Genomic DNA, 16,809 nt, shown 5'->3' with positions numbered 1-16,809 from the left:
GCGAGCGGTGAAGCTGGGGCGGACGTGGCTGACGACGTTGAGGCGAGGGCCAGCGAGCATAGCGGCGATTCGACGTAGTGGCGTCGGAAGCGTCATAGAAGCGACGGGGTGAGGAACTTCGGTGCGAACTTGCATTCTGGAAGGTGTGTCGAGGAGGGGACGGCCAACGGCTCCGGCAGTGATGGGAGACGTGACTGATTCGGCCACAGCAGAAATAGATCGGTCTGTCGTCAGGTGTACGCCAGTCCTATGGATTCCTGGTAGTGTAGGGATAACGGACACTGTGAGGTGGACTGCGATAGGACCGAGGCATAGGAGCAGGGCGGGTGTCAGGGCGACTCAAGGAGCACGCGCTGGAAAGACCCATATCAGCGACTTCCTGGCGAACCACGGACTGGATCAGCGATATCGTCTCCAATGTTGTTCCCAGACGTCTGTTGAGGAGAGGCAGGAAACGCTGCTTCGAGTTCGCGGCGTACAATTAGGGTCACGCTTTCGCTTGGTGGTGGCGAGCTAGATTGGTCGGTGGGGTCGGTACAGGAAGAGGTCGCTGCAGTATTTGGAAGCCGTGTAAACTTATTGTATAAACGACGACTCTCGCCTGCTCGAAACGGTGACATTCCTTCACGATGACGTCGACAGTCGATAAGTTTTTAAAGACCAGAAGGTTGAATGCGTCGTGTGCGATGCCTTTGATAATTAGTCCAACCTTGTCCGCCTCTGGCATGGACGTGTCAGTTTTATGACAGAGGGCTAGGACGTCCTGAATGTAGGAGACATGTCGATGTAGGAGACATGTCGATGTCCTACAGAATGTAGGAGGCTAGTTGTCGATCGTTCGGATTTGCCAAAAACGTCCGACAGCTTCTCTTTGAACAAGTCCAAGCTGGTTAGCTCTTCGTGTATGTAAAACCACGTACGCGTTGTTCCGTCGAGGTAGAACACAACATTGGCCAGCATTATGGTCGGATCCCACCTGCTCACCTTGCTGACGCACTCATACATCTTCAACCATTCTTCTACGTCAACGCCTTCTAGGCCGGGGATCTTGCCGGGGTCTTGTGGCTGAGGTAGAGCAACGTACTGGGTATGCGTAGTCGGCATTGTAGCTGTAGGCGCGGTGCCTTCCACTGGAAGCATGGTCCCAGGCTGGGTGAGACGTCCGCTGCGAAGCTCCGTGGCGAAGACGCGTACCCCGCACATCCACCAATATATCACGGGTATAAACTATATACACGCTGTATTTACACGGTGCATATATATATATATATATATATATATATATATATATATATATATATATATATATATATATATATATATATATATATATATATATGGCTTTTTACGTGCCAAAACCACTTTCTGATTATGAGGCACGCCGTAGTGGAGGACTCCGGAAATTTCGACCACCTGGGGTTCTTTAACGTGCACCTAAATCTAAGTACACGGGTGTTTTCGCATTTCGCCCCCATCGAAATGCGGCCGCCATGGCCGGGATTCGATCCCGCGACCTCGTGCTCAGCAGCCTAACACCATAGCCACTGAGCAACCACGGCGGGTTATATATATATATATATATATATATATATATATATATATATATATATATATATATATATATATATATATATATATATACATACATATATATATATATATATATATGTATATATATATATATATATATATATATATATATATATATATATATATATATATATATATATATATATATATATGCAGCAACACAGTACTCCGAGAGGCTGTTTCCACTTCGTTGCCTTTACCGTCGACGACTTTGTCTATGCCACCGTAAGAATATTTTTTAGTTGAGATTATTTCTCATAGCATGTAACGCTACCAATTAGCTACATTTACACTGTTATAACGATTAAATCTCCTAGCTTTAGCGTTTTTGTGCGGATACAACACATTAGACTTTTCGCTTGACGGGGCTGGGGTACAATGAATGGTTACGCGATAAAACTGCATAACCGTTTTCAGGCTTGTTGCCGCAGTTATATGCGCTACAGCATGGCATAACACTTGCAGAACACCGCAGGAAACAGCTTGCCATGTTCGCTGCGCCGAGCCAGCAAAGCAAGGGAGAAAAATGGCGCCAACGAAAAAGAAAAACAAGCAAAACGCAAGATCCACGTGTTTCCAAGGGCAACGGCAGGGAGGCCATGGGGCGAGGAGGACGAGCAAGGGGCGAGGAGGAGGCAAGGAGGTCGCGCGGTGGCGGCGTAGTTCAAAGAGTGGCGGTACTTTCAAATTATCAAGGGACTTTAGTGCGCTACGCTTGCAGCGTCACGCTGGCGCTGTGGGGAACCACAGTCCCACTCATTGGTAACCGAAAGCACCGAGCCTGCGCTCAAAACGCTCTCCCCTTCGCGGTCTACCACAATGCAAAACCTTGCTTCATCGGGCAGCCATGGGTGGCGCTGCGTGCAGCAGCGGCCACGCGCTCGCAGTGTCGCGTTTCAGTCCGTGAGCACTGTACCTATATATATAATTAAAGAGATGAAATACATATACAACTTCTGTCAGAAAAGTTCCAGGACGAAGGTAGTGAAAAATAGAAAATTGCACTTACCAAGCAATGATCCCAGCTTCTATCAACGTCTACTATATAAAGCGTATCTATGCACAATCGCCAACGTTTCTGGATGTTTTGGAAGCACGCAGGGAAATCTGTAACTGCGATGCTTGCAAGCTCATTTGCCGCAGCCCATTGGATGTCTGCGATACCTTGATGGAGCTTTCCATTCAGTCGCTTTGTCACTCTTGGAAACGAGACAAAAATCACACGGTGAGAGGTCGGGCGAATATGGCAGATGTGTGATGGCCATAATAGAATATCTGGCCAGATACTCGTTAACAGATAAAGCACTATGGGGTCTTGCATTGTCATTCATTAAAGGGCCCCTGAAACGGTTCGGACAAACTTTGTAGACGCGTAGGGTACAGCTTAAGTAGAACATTCGCACCACAATTTAAGTGAAGCGTTACTTATTAATGGAGCTACAAGCGATTAGAAGTTGCCCTCCTCCCTAGCCATGCCTTTCCTCCTCAACTCGCTCGCCGAGCGAGCGGCGCTAAGCTCCGCCTTCACTGGTCCTGCGTCACGATGCGACGTCACATCGTCCACTTCCGGTTGTTGGAGCACGCCTCCTCCCGCGCGAGACCTCGCCGCTGGCCGCTTGGCTATGGTGGCACCATAGCTTGGCCGTCGACCGAGAGCCATCGAAGCAGCGTGCGTTGCGAGCATTCTGTCGTAGCGCCGAAGGTGGCCGGTATTCCGGTAACCACAGGCAAGCTGGTCATTTCGGCAAATGACTGGAGGCATAAACTCAAGCTGATGAAGGAACTTCAGAGTAGACGTACGTGAGCAGCCTGATCGGTCTGCACTGTCCAGACACTTGTTGGCGCAGCGCTTAACCAGTCAAACGAAGCGCTAATATTGCTCTAACCAAGTGTAAAACATTTTAAACATTTATAAGAACAACGTATTGATGATTACACTCCTGCGAAAAATACACACCAGCAGCAAAGAAGAATGCACTTCGTTGCTGCTACTGTGTATGGTTGAGCTCTGTGCCACCAGGTGGCTGCACCATGCAGACCATTCACATTTACCTTTCTGCTCATCTCATGGCTCATCCCGGCGCAGTCAAGCGGCCAGACCCTGTCCCCTTGCGTTTGTGTTTGCCCTAATACCGGACTTGCGAAACGCTATTGCGTTAGTAATCTTCCGCTGTAAAGTGACGGCCACAAACGCGCAAATCCTGGCGCCTATCGGATAGCCGCAGTCCGATGCGCAGCAGCCAGTTCGCTCGTATGCTGCCTTGCAGAGAGACACGATTTCGCAACTTCACATCTTTCCAGTCGCTACGTCTGCAGCCCACAACGCAACAAGGGTGATTCATCGTGTTCACGAAAAGACTGATCGACACTGATGGCGGAGCTCACGTCAAAGACTGCGCACGTTGTAACACAAGCAGACGACACTTGCTGTGTGCCGGAATTGCTCAAGTGTACTAAAAAACTATTCTTGTGTATTCTCTTTAAGTTATTTTCTTTTTACAAAAACAAAGTAACTAACATGCCAACTATTACGAGCATCATTTGTTCACCATAAAGTTGGAAAAATTATCGACCACGCGCCCTGGTCAGCCAATCAGATAGCTCGCCCATGTGACGTCATATGGGTTATTTGCATCATATGGGTAGGGGCGGCTTAAAATTCCGCCGAGCAGTGCGCTGCGATCGACGGCGATGTGCATTTTTAAAACCTTATAATAAATTACACGCTTTACGCAGAGCACTTAGATGTGTCAATTAATGATCAGAAGGACCTACTCTAACGACTCAGTACGTTTGTAGAAAATCGCCAAAATCGTTTCAGGGTCCCTTTAAGAACAAGTCCTGAGAAGGCCACAAATCAGGGCGACGACGTTGGATTGCTTCTCGTAAATCTTTCAAGACTTCGATGTAAAGAGTTTCGTTCACTGTTTGACTCGGAGGAACATACTCATGGTGAACCAATCCATTACTTTCAAAGAATGCGATCAACATTGTCTTTGTTCGCGAAGGTTGTCGAGTGACCTTTCTCGAGGCTGGTGATCCATGACTCCGCCATTCAGTACTTTGACGCTTCGTGTGAGGATCATACCGGTAGCGCCAACTTTCATCACCTACGATAATTTCTGACACAAATGTGGGATCACGTCTGGCTCTATCCAATAGTTCAGTACAAATTCGTCGTCTGTCCTCTTTCTGTTCGTGTGGTACTGAGTGAGGGACAATTTTTGCATTAAATTTCCGTTTCCCTAAGTCTTCGCGTAAAATCTTACGACACACATCACGATCTAAATTCAGTTTTTCTGATATCATACGCACAGTTACACGACTGTCTTTTTGCAATAACTTACGCTCCACATTTGCATTGGTATGTGCTGTAGAAGGGCGACCAGGTCTGGGGTCGTCTTGCACTGAATCTCCCTTCACGAAACCTTTTGTGTCACTCGAAAACACGACTGCTTTCAAGCAGTCGTGTTTTATGCAGTCCTGTTTTTATGCAGGCGAGGCACTTTCAAGTGCCTCGCCTGCATAAGCTTGCCTAATCATGTTCCACACTTCACTAGGGCTTTTCCAGAGCCTAGAGCAGAACTTAATGTTCACTCTTTAGCCACAATCAGCATCCACTATGTCGTTTTAGCTAATGCGACAACAACCCGAACAACGTGTTGCAAAGCACAGCCCTGCCACCTAGTGAGCTTGCGCGGAAACATGGACAAGGTCATGTCAAGTAAGAACACATACAAGGTAACATAAAAACGACATTTGTTCCTTTTTAGTATTGCAAACTTACAAGTAAAAAAAATTGTCCTGGCACTTTTCTGACGAAGGTTGTATATATGCTGCAAAGTGCGTGAAGAATGCTGATAGCATCAAAATGTTTCCGCGTTGCTACTGTTGGTATACTGCCTAAAGGCGCAAGTGCGGTATCACTTGAGCGACCCTTCTACACCGCAGTTTCAAGATGAAATATAAATAATGTGCTTATTCCTAGAATGAAATGTAATGTACCTACAGTGAAACGTGTGATAAATGCCCCTAATAATTTCACCATAACGGCAATCACTTCTTGCTGAAGTAAAAAAGGAAAAGACGCACGAATCAAAGGAGAAAATAATATGGTGCTTTTAAAAGGACGTTGTCTAAAATGCGATTACCGGCGGTCACCATCAAAACATGAATGATGTGCCGAAGCGCTTTCGATGGACATTCTGTTCAACATGTACTTGGTGCGAAAACAATAGGACTTCGATTTCGAAGCTGCACGTAAACCTTATCAAACATTTATTCCTAAAGAAAGACGTTACTAGGCGTTGTGATAACTAATCTGAGTTGTGATCCCAAGTTGTGATCATGATTTGTAACCGCTTAAAAAATTTCCTTTTGCCTATATGTAACGTGAGGCTATTAATCTGTCCCCTTCACCCGTTAAATTTAAATGAAAAAAAAAAGCTGTCTATAATGTTTGTTTTCTAGAATGCTGTTACACATTTTTATATGTTCCACTCCTGCAATAGCCCTGTGCAAAGGCTGACAGTATGCGTGAATAAATAAAATAAATGCGAACTTGTTATAATTGTAAGTTGTGATAGTAAGTTAAGATAGCAAGTTCTCTCCAAAGAAGGAGAGGGCCCACCGAGTGTACGTGTTCCAAACAGAAGCATGCATACGATCCCCTCTGCTCACGTTATTCGAGCCGTAAAACCAATGTGCTCATGTTTACCAATACCTTAGTTAACGGTCATTCAGATGGATGGTTCAGCACAATGCGTTGGTGGGCTAGTTGGTGCGAATCCATGAATACTTTGTTTAGCGCAAAACGACAGACACAAGAAAGACGACAGCACAAGCCGCCTTGTCCTGTCGTCTTTCTTGTGTCTGTCGTTTTGCGCTAAACAAAGTATTCACCGATGGATGTTGTTATACCAGGAAAGAATCATATTAATAGTACAAGGTTATGTTGCCACGTATAGAATGCGCCTATGATTAATATTTTGTTTTGATATCGCAAATTTTTCCAGGTGAGCTGGAAAGGGTTCAGGCAATTGTTCCCCCATATGTGCAACAGTTAAAAAGAAACTGTGAGCCCTATCATCTCGAAGCTTGCTGTCTGCCATGAAGAACACCGCAATGGTGGCCCTGCGGAATGATTTTACTCCACCTGATGTTCATTAAAGTGCACCCGATGAAGGGTGCGCGAGCGCTTTCGCGTTCCAGCCTACTAGAATGCAGCTAATGCTAATGCTAATAGTGAGACTAGTACCACGCTAAACCGGACGCTTCCTCTGCGGAACAGTATAGACGCTTTTGGGGCATTATAATTTGTCCGCATAGGCTAGTCCACATCGGTGGCATAGGGACTGCAAAAAAGAAGGAATTACATATAGGTTTGCTGCAGTATATGTTGTAAAGTGAATAAGCCTAATGGCTGTTTAAATAAGTGCAGCTGATCTAATTGCTTCCCTGTGCTATTCGTCATAAAGCTAGTCCACTGACTATTATATGTATACTAACTGTTAGTTGGTTAAATTATCTACATGGAATTCGTGGGGTATCGAACACACAAAACCAGTTCCATCTACCAAGATTACTTTGCTAAATACTGATGCGTTTACACATTCTTTTAAACGGTATTTTTCGTACGGCTACATTATGCACGATTAAGTTCACAACCGCTTGAACTGGTTTCTTCAGAGCAGAACCGAAGCATAAAAACTGCTGCTTTTAAACGTGTGTAATTTTCGGTATATATTATCATGCAAGTGACTCTCACCTCTGACCCAGGCGTTCCTGGTAGAAGAGGTATTCCCAGGCCCGCGGCATGATGTCGATGGCAGCACGCAAACAAGCACGGACGCGCAAACGGAAGGCTTCCCTCCGGTCGATGCTGTACACGTCGACAAGATGGCTGGATGACACCGGGAGAAGGCTTTCAACAGCCAGGTACCGTACCAAGAGAACCAGGTCAATTGGTTTTGTCACAGCCATGAAGTCTGCGAAGGTGGTCACCAGAGTTGGCGTGGAGGTCACCACGTCGTCGTCCGGCCCGAAGTACTGCGCAGTTTTGGAACCGGGATCCACGATTTTATTTTAACACCAAACTGCCATTGACTGCAAACTTTCTACTCATTAAGATGAGCTGTTAATGCTGAAGTAACAGTAATTGTACTGTCGAAATAGTGCATTCATGTTTAACTGGCAACTGGTTATGAGGATCTGTTCATATAGAGTGTGTACTTGGGGATTTGAGCAGGAAACCATCTGACCATTTCTGCCTGGGCAACTTGGTGTTCTAGGGGTGGCAACAAACAATTACGGAGGCCTGAACACTCCGTTAGAATACGTGTTCATTTATTGACTTTTGGGAAATAAATTAACCTACTAATATTACACTAAGGAGGTGAAAAAGCGCTTACGTCTCGGTTTCTATCGGTGGGCAGTGCATCGTTCGTCAGCTTCAAAAGCTCGCCCGGTTCAGTAAACTTCACAAGATGCTCGTGCGCCTGCGAGAACTTGACGTACTGGAGCCCTCCCCGAAAGTGCAAGGATGCATTCAGCCGTGACCACAGCCTCCTCAGCGTCAGCAGAACTTGCATGGCCTCGTGTCGAAACCGGTCAAAGACTGTCCCGTTGTGTGCGACCAGCCGCAGGGTGTCCTCCACGACCGAAAGCGTCCGCTCACCGGCATCGGCCGGAAGCAGTGGGAACCGGAAGTCTAGGTTCAGTGCCCGTCTGCTATCGGCGGTGTGCTTCAGCGACGGGCCGAGGACGGCGTGTAGGAGGACGGGAACACCGATCTCAAGTGACAGCCTTAGCAGGACGCCGAGGATGTCCTGGCGGGTGTAGGCGAGCACCTCGGGGCTCCAGTGGATGCCCGCGCTTAGCAGTAGAAAGCGTAGTGCGGTTGGACTGTCCTGATTTCGTCTGCGTATACAAAGGTGGATAGAGGCTGTTCTCTTTAATGTCACACTCTGACCGGAACGTCTGCCGAGGCAGTATCTCCATAGGTAAATAGAAGATGACACGCGATTCCTTGGGCCCTGCCGCTAGAGGGGCGTGTCCTAGATATTAAGCGATGGCGTATTTGACTGGTATGCGTAGGTGAAAACAAAGAGAAATTCCCGTATTCCAGCGACTCATTTTCTGAATTCTTAGTGCGCACAGCATTTAGGACAACCCTGCTGCTCGTTACGTTAATAGACTGATGCGTAACCTTGACAACAGCATTCCTTCCCCTTTTGCTCTTGGCAAACAGGGTGGAAGTTCGGTGTTTCCCATGGTATGTCCTGCATAATGGAAAAAAAATGTCTGTATTGCAAGTGCAATTTAGACAAATATGTAGTAGGTACCTTAGGAAGGTGAGCGAATATGATGGAAATAAATGATAGTGTCACAGGGGTTTCAAAGCAACATCACTATTTATTCTTCTAGAATAATGCAACAATTCTAATTTACCAAGCAACAGATTTTTCAATGAATGAAAAGTAATATGACCAGCACACAGTCGTAATGTCTAGCAACATTTGCGGAACCTTTTCAGAGGATCATTCGCAAATTCCTTGCGTCAATGTATATTAATAACCAGAAGTTGTCAGAGAATAGAACATTGCCTCACATTATTATTTAGAAACCATTAGACTTACTAATTGTGCTGCCCGTCGGACACTCAGAGCCTTTGTTTTCGAAAGTCAACAAACAAAGCGCGATGTTTCTGTGCGGAGCATTTCACTTTTGTCGTAACGACGAGACACAGCGCGTCGGAAACCGCAGCGCGAACTTGCACGATAACAAAAAACCTGCACTCGAACCTTTCGCCAATGAATTCCACGCTCTAGGTGAGAAAAAAATTTGAAGTGAAGCGCAAGCCGCATTTTGAAGCAAAACGCAAGCACATGAAAAAAAAAATTGGGATGAAACCGCCACTCTCAAGTGAGCGACGCCATTCCGCACGAGATAGTAGCTGATTTGCACAGTCTTGCCAAGTCTTGAGCCAGAATCACTGGCTGGGGGCGACATCAAGGAAGAACTAATAAATTGTGAAACAGAAAAAAAATAACTTTGATGTTTTAGTACAGCAAAATATTTGAAACGGGATATTAAATTTGCTCGTATGACGGTATTCACATGTAAAATTTTCGAACATTTCTTTTACATAGGTTTTCCGGCTGCTGCTGGACTTTGTAGGGGGCTGGAGCTAACCCCAGTTAGTGACTTTTTTTCCGTCACCCCCATATTTATCATAGAGAAATGAAAGCTCCTTTGATTGATTGATAGTTTCAGTGTTTGTCCCACCCTCACCTAGTGGCGCTTCAATCATGTGCCACTAACTGATCTCTCAGGGGACAAGTTTTAGCATGATTTTTGTCCCAAGCTTCGCGACCTATTTAGATGGAGCTTGATCGTTATTCGAAGCCGTATCACTATTTATACATGCCATTCAAGAACTCAGGCATGCGCAAACCAAGATGAATCGAGATGCGGCAATTCTTGATAGAGATAGTGAATGCGTGCTAAACAATCTCGGCCTAGCTTCTTAATAATTGAAGTTTCAGTTGACAGTCTTGTTTTTTCGTCTTTGTGCTTGCGCTCAACCAAACATTATTGGAAAAGAGGCGAGCAACCACGCGTTCAGCAGTCGGCTGCTAACCAGTCATCACCGCCTTTCTTTACAGCGTTGCTCAGTCAGCCTATCGTTTAGACGTCGCGCAGTTTGTCGGACGCAGTGTCTACCACACGATATCGGTATTTCGTACAAGCGCTAAAACACTGTAGCAAAGATTCGCGCCAACAAGGACAGAAGTTAATACTTGTTACAATTACATCTCTCATAAATGTAATTGATTACGGATAGCGATTACTGCCCCACGAAAGTAACTGAACAATTACTAAAAAGTGAACGATTACTTTCGCGTTACTTTACACGCTACTTTTATTAGCGTTGCACAAATGCAGTAAATGAAGCGTGCTGGACTGACTCTATCAGTACGTCATCCGCACCCCTTCACAAGTTGTTTATTTTTGCTATGAATTGCTTTTAAGAACTTTTTTCGGCAATGTTTCCTCATCCGCGACAATGAAAACTCGCTCGATATGTACGCTAGGGATAAAGATTGTGTTGTAACGTACGAACATCATCATCATCAGACTATTTTATGTCAACTGCTGAACGAAGGCCTCTGCCTGCTATCTCCAATTACTCCTGTTCTGCGCCAACCGATTCCAACTATATAGCGCCCGCGAATTTTCCTATTTCATCGCCCCGCCTAGTCTTCTGCAGTCGTCGACTGCGCTTCCCTTCTCTTGGTACAAATTCTGTAACCCTAGTGGCCCAACGGTTCTCGAACCTGCGCATTACATGACCTGCCCTGCTCCCATTTTTTCTCCTAATGTCAGTTAGACTATCGGCTACACTGTAACGAATGACATACGAACGCCTTCCTTATAATATAGGATGTGCCAATAGACCAGCATGATTATTTATGACTGGGCGCATTGATTCGCTGAACTGTACTGCATGCGAAGGGACAAAAAAATATTGAAATATTTCTGTGGTTTTGCCCAAAGTACCGAGGCGAGAAGGATGTTCTGATTGACAACCTGCATAAGAATGACCCACCGCATGCGTGCCTCCAATACCTTGTGTTCCCAGAAAGGTCAGCTGTATACCCCGTACATGAGCTTCGATTCTTCTTCGTACATTCCTAAGAAAGACTTTTCATGGCCATTTGGTGACATACATTAGTAACGTTGAAATAGACGCTAAGGAGGAACAATTGCCGGCCTCTATCGCTAGGGTAAATCCGCCATTTGCTACAGCTCACCACGACCACCAACACAAGGTTGTGGTTACCAAGTGCCGCGATTTCAGCAGTCTATGAAGCGCAGTGCTTTGTTGTTATTGTGGCTAGGGGAAGGCACTCCCGATAGCGCTAGCGAAAAATAGAAAAATCAACCATAGGTCGTTTCCTGGAATCCACATCCGAAGAGGTCATCGATATCGAGCCGTAGAAGTGCCGTTTCAGCTTGTCAACCAACATCTGGTGAATTTCCTCACGACACCCTTCAATCCTCAGCTATTCAGACTTAAACGACTAATTGTTTAATGTTTTACTTTCCTTGAAAATGCCGCAAAATCGGTAAGATAGTCTAATATGTCGTGGCATAGTGTTTGTGCGTTACAATTACAAAAATAGGTGTATATGATTCACGTGTGCACCAACAGGTAGAAGCATAAGTGTTTAACAGCCAAGATATTCTGTGTATATTATATAAGTCGTAGACTACACTAAGCGCTGAACACTTAGCAGCAGTTCTTACTGCTTACGAAGGCCGCCTAAACGAGCTTCGAGGAGACAGAAAGGGAGGTGGGAAGATAAAAAGAATTAGGTCGCACTTCTAAGACAACTGTGCTAATCTGAAAGCCTGCCATGTTGAGTTAATCGAGGCGTAGCTGCAAGACGCTGGTTGTGGGAAGGATGTAACCCGTGTACATGGTTCCAACCTTTGACAGCTGCATAGTTTCCGCCAAATTTAAGTACTTAAAGCTGCAAAGTGCAACTGGTTACTGTTGTATTCTCATAAGTAGTAACTGCCTCGACGGGGCGGTCGGAACGCGGGGCCCTACGAAGTAGGCCAACGGCCGAGGGCATGGAGCGCATTCCTCGAACTAGGACCAAATGTAAACTGATGTTTATTTCAAAAGATGGGAAGGAGAACACGACGCAGTACATTTGCAAGGTTGGGCGCTGCGTGGCGCTAGCAGTCAAAACAATCCAAGACTGAAGCTAAAATTGAGGATATAACATCGAAAACCAAAGTCAAGCTATGGCCCCTCTCTTGAAAATGCCAGAGAGCTTAAGACTCACAAATGTCTTAAGGACAAAAAATGCAACTGTATACAGTTATACAATATATAATGTATTGAGAGAACCTGCGAGAACTTTCAGTCGCAGTGATGACGGGGGAATGACGGATTCTCCGCGGAATAGAAGATTATCCACGGAGTATAATTCAGACTGCAGTAATGTGTGCGGTTGTAGTTCTGGCGGCAGGTCGGCAGCATTCCTCTACCCATTCACCATTCTGTCTTTTAAGACCTTCGAAACTGGCTCACACCGTGTAGCAGTTCGAAGCTCTTCTTTTGGTGATGTATGAAATGATGAAGGATACTATTCTTCTCGAACTGGCTCAGCCTCAGGAGGAATATGTAGGCACGACAACCCATTGGCTATCACGTTATGGCCACCGTTGCAGTACTCTGTGTCAAAGTTCTACTAAAGCAGTCAAGCATCAAATCGCGAAATTCTTAGTGGACGCGGATCAGAACCTTTGAAAGACAGCAATGCAACAAGAGCTTGGTGATCAGTTCGAAGCGCGAACCGACGACCCCATAAATAAACATGCACTAAGGTATGAGCTTTCTATGTCTCACTGATTCGTCCGTGAGCGCCGAAAACGTACTGCAGGAAAGCCAACTTACACATTTGCGTAGAACACTACCGTTTACATTCGCAGTACTGCGCCAGCGTCGACTGGCCGGCCGGTCAGTGCCTGATAACGGCTCGAAGGGAGAAGCTCATCAAAAGTAGCGCATGCGTACAAAGTTCTCTGGAAGTGCAAGTTGCGTCTGCTAGACACGACACCACCCTTGTCGCGATTAATTAGCTTCCCTGCTTATCGGAGACAGCAAAAAAAAATAAAGCCCCTTTCTTAAAGAAAGGGGGTTGAACGCCACGCTGCCCAGATGAACTGTATATATATGCATTGCATTACGCGCGCCACGCAATGCATTTCCGGTCGTCACCATGGGCAGGCCGCAGGTGCAGCGCACGGCAGAAGGAGCTGCCGTACGCAAACGTAAGAGCGAGCACGATCGTGTCCGTAAAGCCGATACCGCGTACCGGCAACGGCACGCAGAAGCCATGCGGGAGACGCTCGTACAGTCGAGGTGTCTACTGGTCTTGTGACCGTCAGCGTGTACATCAGACCGAACAAGTCTCCTTGTGACGCGGTAACATTCCTGGCAGAAACGATGAAGACCTTAAAGCCACATAGTACAGTGAACTTCATGCGCAGTGACATTAACATCGATGTGGCGAAAGAGCACGGCAAATGAATCGAGAGTTTCATGCTAGATCGCGGCTCGTTGAAACTTAAGACGCTGCCGAGACCCACGACGCAACATCGTTCCTGCATTGATCTCACGTTTCCAATCAGGCTGTGTCACGTTACGATGGTAGAGCTTCTAACCATCTATCACAACGATCACAAGGCAGTATTCTGCATGTGTAGAGTCGTCCGTGAAAGTGTGAGTGTTTAATCAATGGCTACACGATCGAAAATAAAGGCTATGCAGCTTAACGAAATGTTCCTTCATCTTAAACTTGCAAAAAATACAGTCCTAAACAAGCAGATAAATCCCATATCTCGCTCAGCATATCTTGGGCTTGTTGCCTGGTTGTTGGCTTTGAACTTTGACTTAGTTTGCATTGGGGGAAGCTTCGCGTTCAAACATCTTTCCTTAAGAAAGAGGCTTTGATTTTTTAACAGCGGAGCTGTTTAAGCTTTCAGTTCTGCCGTGGAGCGTTACCAGAAAACTCAGTCCAGCCGTGCGCCGCCTCATGTTGCCTAGCAACCACCTACGAGAGCACCGAGCCACGTAACCTCCTTGCATCCCACGTGCGTAGGGCGGAGCTGTCACGTCACAGGCTTGTAAAAGCTCGGAACGGCCGGCGCGGCGACACACCTCTCACCTCCTCTATTCCGCCATGGGAAGACCGAAGAAAGTCCCGACGCCCGAAGAAGAATCGGCTTACCAGGAAAAGTGCCGTACTGCCAAGCGAGAAGCGATGTGTCTACGCCGAGCTGATCCGGGACACCTCGCCGAAGCGGCGGCGCAAAAGAGGGACGCCGAGTCGAGGATCCGGAATTTCAGTCCAGGGGACGCGAGAGTCGGCGCCTGAATGCTCGACTTCGCCGAGAAAATGATCCCGGCCCGCGGCTGCTCTAAGACTTCCAGCGTCAAGCCCGCCGAGACAACTTAGCAAAACCTCGGTTAACCTCGTAAACCTAGAAACAACTTAGCCAAGCCTACCATAAGCTCGCAAAACCTAGAAATGACTTAGCAAAGCGTATAAAAAACTCAGGAAAACCTAGCATAACCGTGCAAAACCTACAAACAACTTAGGGAAGCCACGTAAAAGCTAGGTGATCACAGGCTCCGGCGTTAACTCCAGCCTTGCACTACTAGTGCAAGCTGCGCACGTTTTTTCCCCTTTCTGCAGTGTGCCGATGTCCTAATCAAAGAGCAGGCATTGGTTACCTTCAACAACACCTTCAGTCCGCATACTCAGCACACAGAAACCACAATGCTTGTATAGGGTGACAGACTTACAAGATCGCCATCAAATTGCAGAGAAGTAGCGTGAGCGGCGTTTACGTTTGTCGGTAAAACATGGTTTGCACAAAATGCTGTATAGTTGGTCCTAAGGTCGATTGCCGCGCCGTTCTGTGTTGGGAATTCTATCCTAAGAACAACGTCGCGAAAGCACTGCTTCAGAAATACAAAGGTCACCAAGTACGTATGATGGCGCACAGTGATTCTTGACGTGAACCTCCCGGTCGGTGTGACGACGTGACCACCAGTGGTCCGAATTAGTGGGCTGTCCCAGGTGGTTGTTACTTCCTTGAGCTCAGCCGCGAGCGGCACACTCAGGAAGGAATAGCCTGCGCCCGCGTCCACTAGAGCTATAATTTTGTGGTCGTCGGCGAAAATTTTCACGTCCGATGTAGGCATTGCGGCCATACTGTTCAGTCACGTCGGCGGGTATGTATATATATATATATACATACCCGCCGTGGTTGCTCAGTGGCTATGGTGTTGGGCTGCTGAGCACGAGGTCGCGGGATCGCATCCCGGCCACGGCGGCCGCATTTCGATGGGGGCGAAATGCGAAAACACCCGTGTGCTTAGATTTAGGTGCACGTTAAAGAACCCCAGGTGGTCAAAATTTCCGGAGTCCTCCACTACGGCGTGCCTCATAATCAGAAAGTGGTTTTGGCACGTAAAACCCCAAATATATATATATATATATATATATATATATATATATATATATATATATATATATATATATATATATATATATATATATATATATATATATATATATATATGTATACATCAAGCACGGAACAAAGCTGAACGACGTGACATGCAATTATACGGATGCAGCTTATTCACACCACGGGTACATGCGCACACCTGTACTCGTCGACGCACCGGCGGAAAGCGATGATCACGTGACGGCTGACTTCGTCGATTTTCCCGACTGAGTGGTCCTCGAGCACGTGGTTCTGGTACGCGTAAAGCCTCGATTCCAGCAGCGCCAAGTAGCTCGAGTGGTTGGGATACATGTCTTCGAAGTTGCCGCACACGTAGCTGCGTGCCACAAGAGGCAATAAGAACGTTCTCGCGAACATGCCTGTATCTCAGAAAGATAGCATTAGAAAACCAAAATTTCCGCTACAGCTTGTCGGGCAGACTCCGTGTAGCCCTCACATAGAAACACGGGCTCACAAAAGCTGGTATCTGGCATGACGCAGCAATACACGGGCACAAGAAGAACCGACAGATGGACACAAGCACTTGTCTGTTGTTTCTTCTTTTGTCCCTGTTTTCCTGCGTTATGCCAGATACCATTCGATGATCACCAACCAACACGTCCATATTGTTACCCTTGTCACCTGACGTAGCACGACAGCTACGTATCTTTTTTCTTGAACGTCCTCTATGAACAGACGATATGAAGCAATGGTGAAATTGGTTGTGGTGTAGGATACCGTAACAACGAAGAATAATAAAGGCCGTGGCACTAAGGAAGGAAGGGAAAAAAAAGAAAAATTAATAAAGGCTTTGGGCAAAGAAAGAATCTATAGCAAAGGTAATTCTTTTACGCTCAAAGCACCTTAAACGTTCGGGAATACCCATTCACTTCCATTTGCTTCTAAAATGAGGACGTTGGAGGGGTGCCCTCTCGCCTGGGGTTTCGGTTGCGGGATCCTTGTACCACGCCTTGCGCGTGCTCACTACCTGAGGTTTTGCGCGGGTGATAGGCTTACACTGGTAGAGTTTCTGAAGTCGCTTGAGCCGACGAATTTGTGCTGGAGCGTGCACAATGTTCTCTTATACTGCGCTTTGTAGGCCTACGATGCGTTGAGACAATG

General features: G+C 46.5%; 1 protein-coding gene across 2 annotated transcripts in view; it reads right to left on the bottom strand.

Annotated features, from left to right (window-relative positions):
* The window catches only part of LOC135916261 (endothelin-converting enzyme-like 1), a 92,304-nt gene that overhangs the window by 37,639 nt on the left and 37,856 nt on the right, over nucleotides 1-16,809 (bottom strand). The window contains exons 4-6 of one of the 2 annotated variants that reach the window (XM_065449584.2): nucleotides 15,848-16,024; nucleotides 8,001-8,508; nucleotides 7,358-7,638 (exon numbers count right to left, since the gene is read on the bottom strand). In XM_065449584.2, coding sequence (XP_065305656.1) covers nucleotides 7,358-7,638; nucleotides 8,001-8,508; nucleotides 15,848-16,024 — 966 coding nt within the window. The remainder of the gene's footprint in view (nucleotides 1-7,357; nucleotides 7,639-8,000; nucleotides 8,509-15,847; nucleotides 16,025-16,809) is intronic. The other variant, XM_065449585.2, reaches the window with a different exon arrangement.

Source organism: Dermacentor albipictus, chromosome 6 (genome assembly GCF_038994185.2).
Source record: "Dermacentor albipictus isolate Rhodes 1998 colony chromosome 6, USDA_Dalb.pri_finalv2, whole genome shotgun sequence".
Classification (NCBI taxonomy): domain Eukaryota; kingdom Metazoa; phylum Arthropoda; class Arachnida; order Ixodida; family Ixodidae; genus Dermacentor; species Dermacentor albipictus.
Note: the sequence above shows the minus strand (reverse complement) of the source record. Positions and strands in the feature narration are given on the sequence as shown.